At 38.1% G+C, this 12,320-nt stretch overlaps 1 protein-coding gene across 1 annotated transcript in view; it reads right to left on the bottom strand.

The window, feature by feature from the left end:
• The window catches only part of LAMB4 (laminin subunit beta 4), a 111,926-nt gene extending 107,172 nt beyond the window's left edge, over positions 1–4,754 (bottom strand). The window contains 1 exon segment of the mRNA XM_060019845.1: positions 4,721–4,754. Coding sequence (XP_059875828.1) covers positions 4,721–4,754 — 34 coding nt within the window.
• Positions 4,755–12,320: the final 7,566 nt, after the last annotated feature.

The raw sequence follows: 12,320 nt of genomic DNA, 5'->3' as shown, positions 1-12,320 counted from the left end.
ACAGATCTGTCATGAAGGTTTCAGTCACAGGTGAGCTAGAGCATTAAAGGGCAGCTCTATCTCAACTGTCACCTCAGTTCTTTACTTTTCACGTGTAGCCTCTGAAATAGTATCTTTAAAGCTTGGTTTAAAAATGATTTTTAATGTTCTGCTTGTTTTAAAATGTTAAATTCTGAGTTAAGGTAACTGTTAAATCTTTATACGTGAATGCGGGGCGGGTATGGTAATCCAAACTGTTTCTTGCCTGCGTGGATCGCCTGCAGGGTTTACTCCGTTATGTTAAAGTCACACACTTGCATTGACAACAAGCTCATGATCCATAAAAAGAAAAATTGGTAAATTGGACCTCATCAAAATTAAAAACTTTGTGAAGAGGTAAAAAGGCAAGCTACAGACTGGGAGAATATAATTACGAATCATGTATCTGACAAAGCACTTGATCTAGAATATATAAAGGGCTCTCAAAACTGGACATTAAAAAACCAATCCAAGTAGAAAATGGCAAGCGGCATGAATAGACATTTCACTGTAGGAGACAGACAGATAGCCAGTAAGCACCTGAGAAGATGTTCAACATCATTAGCCATCAGGGAGACGCCAATCAAAACCACAATAGCACTACACACCTAACAGAATGGCTAAATAAAAACCAGTAATAACTCCAGCTGCTGGAGAGGATGGGGAAAACTGGATTACTCATACACGGCTGGTAGGCATGTAAAATGGAACAGCCACTCTGGGAAGACGTACAGTAGTTTCTTACAAAGCTAAGAATGCGCTTATCATACAACCTAGCAATTACACTCGTAGGTAATTATCCCAGAGAGATTAAAATATCTATTCATAAAAAATCTGTATAGCATCTTTATAATGGCCCCAAACTGGCAACAACCCGGATGTCCTTCAGTGGGTGAATGGTTAGGTAAAGTGTGGTCTATCCATACCATGGGATACTACTCAGCAATAAAAAGGAGGGAGTCGTTGATACATGCAACACTATGGATGGATCTTCAAGGAATGATGCTGAGTAAACAACACCAATCTCAAAAGGTTATATACTACATAATTCCATTTCTTGAATGACACAATTCTAGAGCTGGAAAACAGATTCGTGGTGGCCATGGGTGAGGGAGGGGGAGAGGTGGGTGTGGATATAAAAGAGTATTACTAGGGATCCTGGAAGTGATGGAACTGTTCTGTATCTTAACTGTGGTATGGTCTCATGAATCTATACACGTGATGAAATCGCATAGAATTAAATACACACACACACAAACAAGAGCATGTAAAACTGCAGAAATCTGAATAAGGTTAATGGATTATTTCAATGTCAGTTTCCTGGCTGTAATATTGTATTGTAGTTACACAAGATGCTACCATTGGGGAAAATTGGGTGAAATGGGATTTTTCTGTATTTTTTCTTTTTTTTTTTTTTTTTTTGCGGTACGCGGGCCTCTCACTGTTGTGGCCTCTCCTATTGCGGAGCACAGGCTCCGGATGCGCAGACTCAGCAGCCATGGCTCACGGGCCCAGCCGCTCCGCGGCATGTGGGATCTTCCCGGACCGGGGCACGAACCTGTGTCCCCTGCATCGGCAGGCGGACTCTCACCCACTGCGCCACCAGGGAAGCTCTCTGTATTATTTCTTACAACTGCATGGGAACTTGCAATTATCTCAAAACAAAAAATTTAAAAAAAACCAAACCCCAAACAACTCCCTCTCCCTTCAAAATCACCCCATCAGCCTCTGGATGGTGAATCATGTAAATCCCACACTCTAAAATAATACACACAGGACAGGTTCCAGCTGCTCCTATATACTTTTCCCTTGAGACATGAAAATTTATGCCAAGCCCTGATTTCAGCAGACAGGGGTGGGAGGGATGGGCCTAAAAGGAAAAATAATTACCATACTGTGGAATAAGCTTGGTTTCTCCTCAGTTTTTTCAACGATAAAAATGTAAAGAATCTTCTATCATGGACTTGTTTTGAATGGATTTAATGGATTGCTTTCCTTCAAGCTGTCCTCCAAAAATACAGCCTATTGAAAAATAATGTTCTTTCCCTTGTGTGCACATTACCCACATCTATTCTGCTAATATGGTCATTTTGTGATTATTATTAGGTGTTCAACATATATATAGATCACATTTCTATAGCTAAGAATATGATCCACAATGTGTCCTTCCCCACAGATTACCAAAAGTCAGTTTGAATGGGGAATTTTCCACCTTCCATCTCATTGCAAAGATTATTATACTAAAACAGAGCATAATATTTCTTTCTCTTTCTTTGAGATGTGGTTAGGCCCCTCACACACTTTATTTCACTATATAATAGATGATCCTAGCTTGGTTAACCTGGATGTTTCTTTTTATTCACCCAACAATCCAAATCCAGATCTCCTTTTATTTCCTAGAATTGGCATCTAGGATAAATAACTAACCTAAAGTTTGGACTTCAACAGACAGAGGCTTTTTCAAAAAGGGCAGGTATAAAATCTCTGCTAATGCTACGTGTGGATTAGCTAAGATTCCCCTTCCAGGGCTTTATTCTTTTAGACAGGTTCCATCCTGAATTCTTTTATTGGAATTGTTGCCTTAGAGATTGAATATGTTTTTAGAACCTGACTTGGCCAAACATGTTTTAATCAAACATGTACTTTTCAGAAATAAAAGTATTCCAGGACTTTGGGAAATTGAACTATTATTCATGTAATATTCTACCAACAAATATGAACTTCTGGTCTAAAACACTTGGCAGAAAGTGGTGAAAAACCTTAAGCAGTTAAACCTTCATGCCTGAACGTAGATAGACGTAGCACTATCCTTCCTGGATTAAAGCTTTCAACTGCTGAGTTATTACATGAGCAATAGGTTGGAATTGATTTCGAGAATAATGTTTCTGTCTTTAGAAAATCAATGTATTGCTCAAAAATGACATAAAACTTGATGACAGGATCTTATTAAAAATAAATTTAGGAAAGCTGGTCATTTAAAGAAAATATACAGTAAATTTTCGGTAAAGTCAGAGTCATTTATAGATACAACCATTATTATATGATCTCAGTAATTTTGGATATTGTTATAATTTTCTTAAACACATGTGATGTTTTCATCTAGTTTAGACTTCATTTCAGAGTTTAGAGGCTATAAACACACATCCATTTATGCGGTCACACACATTATTTACTATGAGTGAGCAAACGTGCAAAGGATGCACGTTGGATAAGATTTGCATTTTGTATACAGTTCCCCAAACCTGGGGCCAATTTTATGATCCTTTCTCCTTATCTTCCTTAGTTAGAATACAAGACAGAGGGTTTAAATAGGCTTCAGTATTTATATAAATGCCTATGGTCGAACTATAAACCAGAAAATGCCCATGCAGATGAGGTGGGGCTAACCTGCTTAGTAGTTTGACCACAGGCCACCCTAGAGATTTGGGTTAGAGCAGGTCAAGCTTAGGTTTAGAAACCCAGGATCTGTTGCAGGGAGGCCTTTTCCACCCAAGCTAATTTAGTTTTGAAGGTTTTCCCTCCAGAGAGAAGGGTCTCCTGATTGAGGAGGCCTCTCTGAGGTTCTGTGGCGTGGTTTAGAACTTTGGCAAGGTGTAAGTTATCCTACGGAGAGGCCGGGAAAAGATGCCATGACTGGTTGCTTCTGATTTTGAATACTGTTTTAGTCCCAAAGAGAACATCCAAAGAAGATATAGATGGGGACTTCCCTGGCCGTCCTGTGGTCAGGACTCCACGCTTCCACTTCAGGAGGTGTGGGTTCGATCCCCAATCAGGGAACTAAGATCCCACATGCTGCGCAGTGTGGCCAAAACAAACAAACAAAACAAAAAACAAAGCAGATGTAGACAAGACTAACTCTTCTCTGACTCTTTGAGACCAGATCTAAGCTTCCTAGTCCTGGGGGGGAAGCGCAGTCCAGTAAGTCTCCACTTCCATTGGCTGGCTTGTGGCTTGCCTCTGAGGCAGAAATTTTTCAACAAAGAACAAATGAGCCTTTACCACCTAGAGCGGTTCTTCTTTGTTCCATGACCAGCCAAGCTAACTGAGAATTTGCCTCAGGGTTTGGGAGTTGCCAAATTAAAAGAGGAGATTCTTAAAGTCTACTGCCATGAAGAAATTCAGCAGGAATATTTGAACAGAAAGTTCTAAGCTATTTAGTTACTACTCACCCAAAGCAGAGCTGTTATAGATACAGAAAAGCAGGATCAAAGAGAGTAATTTTTGGAAACATCTTCTCTATGACTAATATAAATGATTCTCAGCTTATTAAAGACAGCCCGGTCATGGAGAATTTGGCCGTTTAGTTCTGAGCTGCAGCTTACTCAGAAGAGGGAATTTTGCCTATAAATTCTTTATGAAACCTCATCACTGGGATAAGGGCTACATTCAAAGCAGAGCTATTTTTAAAAATTAAAATGCATTGTATGTGTAAATTAAGGATCTGAAAGTAGTTTGCTTTTTTTTAGTGTCTTATTTACCTGCTGCTGTTAATACTCCATTAAAGAGTGACAGAAATAGCTATGGGTGGATAATGGCCATGTTTGAATGGAACTTTCTAGTTGTTGACACAATTATACAACAGAAGAGTCATGCAAATATGTGTTAGTATAGAAAAAAGAGGTGGATATGTTTAAAACCTATCTCCACTAAATATTTTAGAACAATTCAATACAAGCAGAAAATGGATTTTGATAATACTCACCAAGATGCAAAAAATAGGTCAGTTGAAATTGCATTCCTTGCAAGGATTCTTCAATATACACAAATTAATCAATGTGATACACCATATTAACAAATTGAAGGAGAAAAACCATATGATCATCTCAATAGATGCAGAGAAAGCTTTCGACAAACTTCAACACCCATTTATGATAAAAACCCTGCAGAAAGTAGGCATAGAGGGAACTTTCCTCAACAAAATAAAGGCCATATATGACAAAAACACTGCCAACATCGTCCTCAATGGTGAAAAACTGGAACCATTTCCACTAAGATCAGGAACAAGACAAGGTTGCCCACTCTCACCACTATTATTCAGCATAGTTTTGGAAGTTTCAGCCACAGCAATCAGAGAAGAAGAAATAAAAGGAATCCAAATCAGAAAAGAAGAAGTAAGCTGTCACTGTTTGCAGATGACATGATACTATACATAGAGAATCCTAAAGATGTCACCAGAAAACTACTAGAGCTAATCAATGAATTTGGTAAAGTAGCAGGATACAAAATTAATGCACAGAAATCTCTTGCATTCCTATACACTAATGATGAAAAATGTGAAAATGAAATTGAGAAAACACTCCCATTTACCACTGCAACAAAAAGAATAAAATACCTAGGAATAAACCTACCTAAGGAGACAAAAGACCTTTATGCAGAAAATTATAAGACACTGAAGAAAGAATTTAAAGATGATACAAATAGATGGAGAGATATACCATGTTCTTGGATTGGAAGAATCAACATTGTGAAAATGACTCTACTACCCAAAGCAATCTACAGATTCAATGCAAGCCCTATCAAACTACCAATGGCATTTTTCTCAGAATGAGAACAAAAATTTTCACAATTTGTATAAAAACAAAAAAGACCCCAAATAGCCAAAGCAATCTTGAGAACAAAAAATGGAGCTGGAGGACTCAGGCTCCCTGACTTTACACTATACTACAAAGCTACAGTAATCAAGACAGTATGGTACTGGCGCAAAAACAGAAATATAGATCAATGGAACAGGATACAAAGCCCAGAGATAAACCCATGCACATATGGTCACCATATCTTTGATAAAGGAGGTAAGAATATACAATGGAGAAAAGACAGCCTCTTCAATAAGTGGTGCTGGGAAAACTGGACAGCTACATGTAAAAGTATGAAATTAGAACACTCCCTAACACCATACTCAAAAATAAACTCAAAATGGATTAAAGACCTAAATGTAAGGCCAGAAACTATCAAACTCTTAGAGGAAAACATAGGCAGAACACTCTATGACATAAATCACAGCAAGATCCCTTTTGACCCACCTCCTAGAGAAATGGAAATAAAAACAAAAATAAACAAATGGGACCTAATGAAACTTAAAAGCTTTTGCACAGCAAAGGAAACCATAAAGAAGAGTTTATGGTTTCCTTTGCTGACAACCCTCTGACAACCCTCAGAATGGGAGAAAATATTTGCAAATGAAGCAACTGACAAAGGATTAATCTCCAAAATTTACAAGCAGCTCATACAGCTCAATATCAAAAAACAAACAACCCAATATAAAGATGGGTAGAAGACCTAAATAGACATTTCTCCAAAGAAGATATACAGATTGCCAACGAACACATGAAAGGATGCTCAACATCATTAATCATTAGAGAAATGCAAATCAAAACTACAATGAGATATTATCTCAGACCGGTCAGAATGGCCATAACCAAAAAATCTACAAACAATAAATGCTGGAGAGGGTGTGGAGAAAAGGGAACCCTCTTGCTCTGTCGGTGGGAATGTAAATTGATACAGCCACTATGGCAAACAGTATGGAGGGTCCTTAAAAAACTAAAAATAGAACTACCATCCGACCCAGCAATCCCACTACTGGGCATATACCCTGAGAAAACCATAATTCAAAAAGAGTCATGTACTACAATGTTTATCGCAGCTCTACTTACAATAGCCAGGACATGGAAGCAACCTAAGTGTCCATCGACAGATGAATGGAAAAGGAAGATGTGGCGCATATATACAATGGCATATTACTCAGCCATAAAAAGAAACGAAATTGAGTTATTTGTAGTGAGGTGGATGGACCTAGAGTGTGTCATTCAGAGTGAAGTAAGTCAGAAAGAGAAAAACAAATACCGTATGCTAACACATATATAGGGAATCCAAAAAAAAGGTCATGAAGAGCCTACAGGCAAGATGGGAATAAAGATACGACCTACTAGAGAATGGACTTGAGGACACGGGGAGGGGGAACGGTAAGCTGGGACAAAGTGAGAGAGTGGTAGCGTATATATGGACATATATACACTACCAAATGTAAAATAGATAGCTAGTGGGAAGCAGCCGCATAGCACAGGGAGATCAGCTCAGTGCTTTGTGTCTACCTAGAGGGGTGGGATAGGGAGGGTGGGAGGTAGATGCAAGAGGGAGGAGATATGGGGATATATGTTTATGTATAGCTGATTCACTTTGTTATAAAGCAGAAACTAACACACCATTGTAAAGCAATTATACTGCAATAAAGACGTTAAAAAAGAAGAAGAAATGCTTGTTAAACTCAAAAGCTTTTGCACAGCAAAGGAAACCATAAACAAAACAAAAAGACAACCCACGGATTGGGAGAAAATATTTGCAGATGATGTGACTGACGAGGCATTAGTCTCCAAAATTTACCAACAGCTCATGAGGCTTAATATCATCAAAACAAACAGCCCAATCAAAAAATGGGCAGAAGACCTAAACAGACATTTCTCCAAAGAAGATATACAGATAGGCAAGAGGCACATGAAATATGTTCAACATCGCTAATTATTAGAGAAATGCAAATCAAAACTACAATGAGGTATCACCTCACACCAGTTAGAATGGCCATCGTCAAACAATCCACAAACAATAAATGCTGGAGAGGATGTGGAGAGAAGGGAACCCTCATGACTGTTGGTGGGAATGTAAATTGATGCAGCCACTATGAAGAACAGTATGGAGGTTCCTTAAAAATCTAAAAATAGAGCTACCATCTGATCCAGCAATCCCACTCCTGGGCATATACCCTGAGAAAAACATGGTCCAAAAGGATACTTGGACCCCAGTGTTCACTGCAGCACTGTTTATCATAGCCAAGACCTGGAAGCAACCTAAATGTCCATCAACAGAGGAATGGATAAAGAAGATGTGATACATATATACAATGGAATATTGCTCACTCATTATAAAGAATGAAATAATGCCATTTGCAGCAACACGGATGGACCTACAGATTGTCATACAGAGTGAAGTAAGTCAGAGAAAGTGAAATATCATATGATATCCCTTATATGCAGAATCTAAAAAGAAATGATACAAATGAACTTATTTACAAAACAGAAACAGACTCACAGACTTACAGAATGAACTTATGGTTACCAGGGGAAGGACTGGGCAAAGGGATAGTCAGGGAGTTTGGGATTGACATGTACACACTGCTATATTCAAAACGGATAACCAACAAGGACCTACTATATAGCACAGGGAACTCTGCTCAATGTTATATGGCAGTCTGGATGGGAGGGGAGTTTGAGGGAGAATGTATACATGTATATGTATGGCTGAGTCCCTTTGCCTTGCACCTGAAACTATCACAACGTTGTTAATCGACTATACTCCAATATAAAATAAAAAGTTAAAAAAAAAAAGAAATTGCATTCTTTCATCAGGAAATTATTAAATTCAATTCTGCTAGGTTTAAAAAAAGGAGGAGGTTAAAGTCAGTCACTGATAAAATCAATAACTGTCAACAATTTTAAGTGACTTATGCTGTTTTTTGGTATTCTTCTATAGTCTTTTTTTCCCCTCTCTTTTTAAAATTGTAGTTTTACGATGTTGTTTTAATTTCAAGTGTGTCTGATGGCTCTTATACTTTTGAGACACGAAATACCCACAGTGCCCAATTCCTTAAAAAATGAGCATATACAAGTTTTACAAATATTTGTTTTCTATTTTTTGAAGAAACAGAAGGCAACAGTTAATCTATTTTGTCCATTTTTATTTAGAAAACAATTTTAATTATATGATTAACATGTACTCATTGAAAAAACAGAAGTATCAGAAAACAAAATGAAGGAATTATTATCCGCTGAACTACCACCCAGAGAAAAGTGGTTAATATCTTGCTATATGTTCTTCCATGCTTTTTTCCTTGCATATAAATATTTTCCAAAAATGATACCGTACTGTATGCTTGTTTCAGTCTATACAACCCAGGCATCTTTCTGTACCAACAATAACATTTTTACATCAGGGAATTTCCACCCAGTGAAGGCCATTAGGACCACCTGGGGGCTTTCACAAATCGAAGCTGCGTCCCCCCGGTAGATCCAGCTCTTCCTCTCTTGGTAGAGGGCCGCCCCCAAGTCACTGCTGTAAGGGACCTCGATATAAATGGCAGTATACACACACCTCAGTGGTTTAGGAGGAGAGGAGGTGCGATGCTCTCCTGCACTAGTATTTATTCATTTTTTTAAGATTACAATTTTTCCTTTTAATTTTTATGTTATATTGGAGTACAGCTGATTAACAATGTTGTATTAGTTTCAGGTGTACAGCACAGTGGCAGCAGTATTTTAAACGAGTGGATCGTATTCCTCTGAGTGCGGGGACCAGTATCTATTTAACGAAGGCCCTGTTGGTTGATGTGGACTTCCTTTCTTACATTTTCCTGTTATAAATATTTTTGCTAAATCTTTGTTCATATCCTTAATTATTCCCCAGGATATATTAAGGGGAGAGGAAATATTGGATCAAAGAGCATACGTATGCTTGTGTGTATATAAAATTTTGATGTTACTGTCAACAGCCGTATGGAAAGTTTGTCCCAATTTACACTTTCACCAACAGCCTATGGGAACAATCATTTAAAACTCTGTCAATTTAAAAAGCAAAAAATTATACCTCATCATTATTATTTCAGTGTTTTTGTTTGAAGAGCAGTGAATGTAACATATTTTTCATGTACTTACAGATGAGAGTTTTTTCCCAGTATGGTTTATTACAGTATATTGAATATAGCTCCCTGCACTATGAATTTTTTTTTTTTTTTTTTTTTTTACATTCTCACCTCCAGGGTTTTTCCGAGTTTTTGGTTTCTCCTACTAACCCCACATTCTCAATCCCTCTAATCTTTCATTCCCTGCCCTCTAGCATCAGTACACCATTTCCTGCTTTCTGAACCCTCTTCTCATGCTGTTTCCTTTGCCTTGAATGCCACCCTCCTAAACTTCAATGCCAGCTTCTTTATGAAGTCTTTTTAGTGTGTTTTGAAAAGCCTGATACAGGCAAATTTCCCATTCTGTCATCCAAGCTCTTTGCATCTCCAATGTCATAAGGAAATTACTCACTGAGAAATGGTCCCCCCTGCAGCATCCCCATCTGGAAATGAACTCTGTTATAAAAGTCCACAATTTGGGACCAATGACTTTACACAAAACCTTGCCAAGTCCTATAGGAGAATCCAGGATGGAGCCTTAGGAAGGTCCATCACTAAACATTGCCCGAACCTGAGCACTTTTTCTAGGTGGTGCTTTCTTGTTGCCTTTTCCTCAGTCAGAGCATGTGGCTTCGGTCAATTACCCAGCTACACTTTAGATAACATGAAATTTCCAATCCTGATGTCCTCCTGGATTCAGAACTCCTGCCTGCATGCTCTTTCTGTCCAGAAACGCAGAATCATTAACCATGTGATTATCCTTTTCAGAAGAACAGGCAATATAAGCAAAGTTTGAAAGTATTATCCTCTATAACCAAAGAAACCAAATTCAGTGAGATTATAACCTGTGTAAATAGCCTACTATTCAGGGCTTGAAATGATCTAGGCTCTCAATGGCTGAAGGTAATTAAAGTGATGCATAGAAAATATAATGGCATTCCTGTTTCTTCCCCAATGGGGAATCCACTCACAGGGCAGATTCCAAACTGAAAGACTGCTTCCATCTACAGACCATGGGATAAAATCTCCCTCCTTTGGAAAGATGGGAGGGAGGCAGATTGCAGAATTCTACAGACTCAGATTTAGAGAGAAAGGAGGCAGAACTGTAGTGGCGACGGCAGGAGGAAAAGAAAGCATGAAATAATACCTTTTGCAGAGCATCTGGGAGGAACAAAGTTGCCTTCGTATCACAGTTCATCACATTTCTGCGATGAAAATGAACGTCTGGGAATTTTCTCAGTCCAAGGGTTATCTTCAAGCAATGATCAAGTCATGAGACAAAGAAATGCACTTCCCAGCATAAATCAGCTGGGTTCAAGAATGACTTGCCCAAATGAAGAGGAGGAGCTAGAAGATCCAGACTGGACCAGAATAGGTGCCCTATTAATAACTGCTTACGGATTATCACCAGTTACTGAGTGAGGAAATAAATGACAGAGTCACAGGGCTTACCCATCATTCCCCTGCCTGCTGAGTGCCTCCACTTAGATCAGTGGGGCACAGCCCTGGCTACACCTTAGCAACACCTGGAGACATTACTTTTTAATGACTTCTCTTAAAGATACTTATTTATTTTATAATAAAATACCCATAACGTAAAATTTACCATCTCAACCATTTTAAAGTTTACAGTTCAGTAGTCCTAAGAAGATCTAAATAGATATTTCTCCAAAGAAGACATACAGATGGCCAAAAAGCACATAAAAAGATGCTCAACATCGCTCATTCATAGAGAAATGCAAATCAAAAGTAAAGAGGTTATCACCTAGTACCCGACAGAATAACCATCATCAAAAAGTCTATAAACAATAAATGCTGGAGAGGGTGTGGAGAAAAGGGAACCCTCCTACACTGTTGGTGGGAATGTAAATTGATACAGCTACTACGGAGAACAGTATGGAGGTTCCTTAAACAACTAAAAATAGAGCTACCATATGATCCAGCAATCCCACTCCTGGACATATATCTGGAGAAAACCATAATTCGCAAATATATATGCACCGCAACGTTCATTGAAGCACTTGTTACAATAGCCAAGACATGGAAGCAACCTAAATGTCCATTGACAGATGAATGGATAAAGAAGATGTGGTACATATATACAAGGGAATATTACTCAGCCATAAAAAGAATGAAATAATGCCATTTGCAGCAACATGAATGGACCTAGAGATTATCATACTAACTGAAATAAGTCAGATAAAGATAAAAATCATGTATCATTTATACGTGGAATCTAAAGAAAAAATGATACAAATGAACTTATCCACAAAACAGAAATAGACTTTGAAAACAAACTTATGATTAACAAAAGAGAAACGGGGTGGCAGGGGGAGGGTTGAATTAGAAGTCTAGAATTAACATGTACATACCGCTATACATAAAATAGATTATCAACAAGGACCTACAGGGAACTCCACTCAATATTCTGTAATAACCTATATGGGAAAAGGATCTGAAAAAGAATGGATATATGCATATGTACAACTGAATCACTTAGTTGTACACCTGAAACTGACACAACACTGTAAATCAACTACACTCCAATATAAAATAAAAATTAAATTTAAAATAACTTAAAAAAATCAGAATTATCTGGGGGGGAATCTTGGCATCAGTTTTGTTTTTGTTTTGT

The sequence above is a fragment of the Delphinus delphis genome, chromosome 9 (assembly GCF_949987515.2).
Source record: "Delphinus delphis chromosome 9, mDelDel1.2, whole genome shotgun sequence".
Taxonomy (NCBI): domain Eukaryota; kingdom Metazoa; phylum Chordata; class Mammalia; order Artiodactyla; family Delphinidae; genus Delphinus; species Delphinus delphis.
The sequence above is the reverse complement of the archived record's forward strand: the minus strand, read 5'-3'. Positions and strand labels throughout refer to the sequence as shown.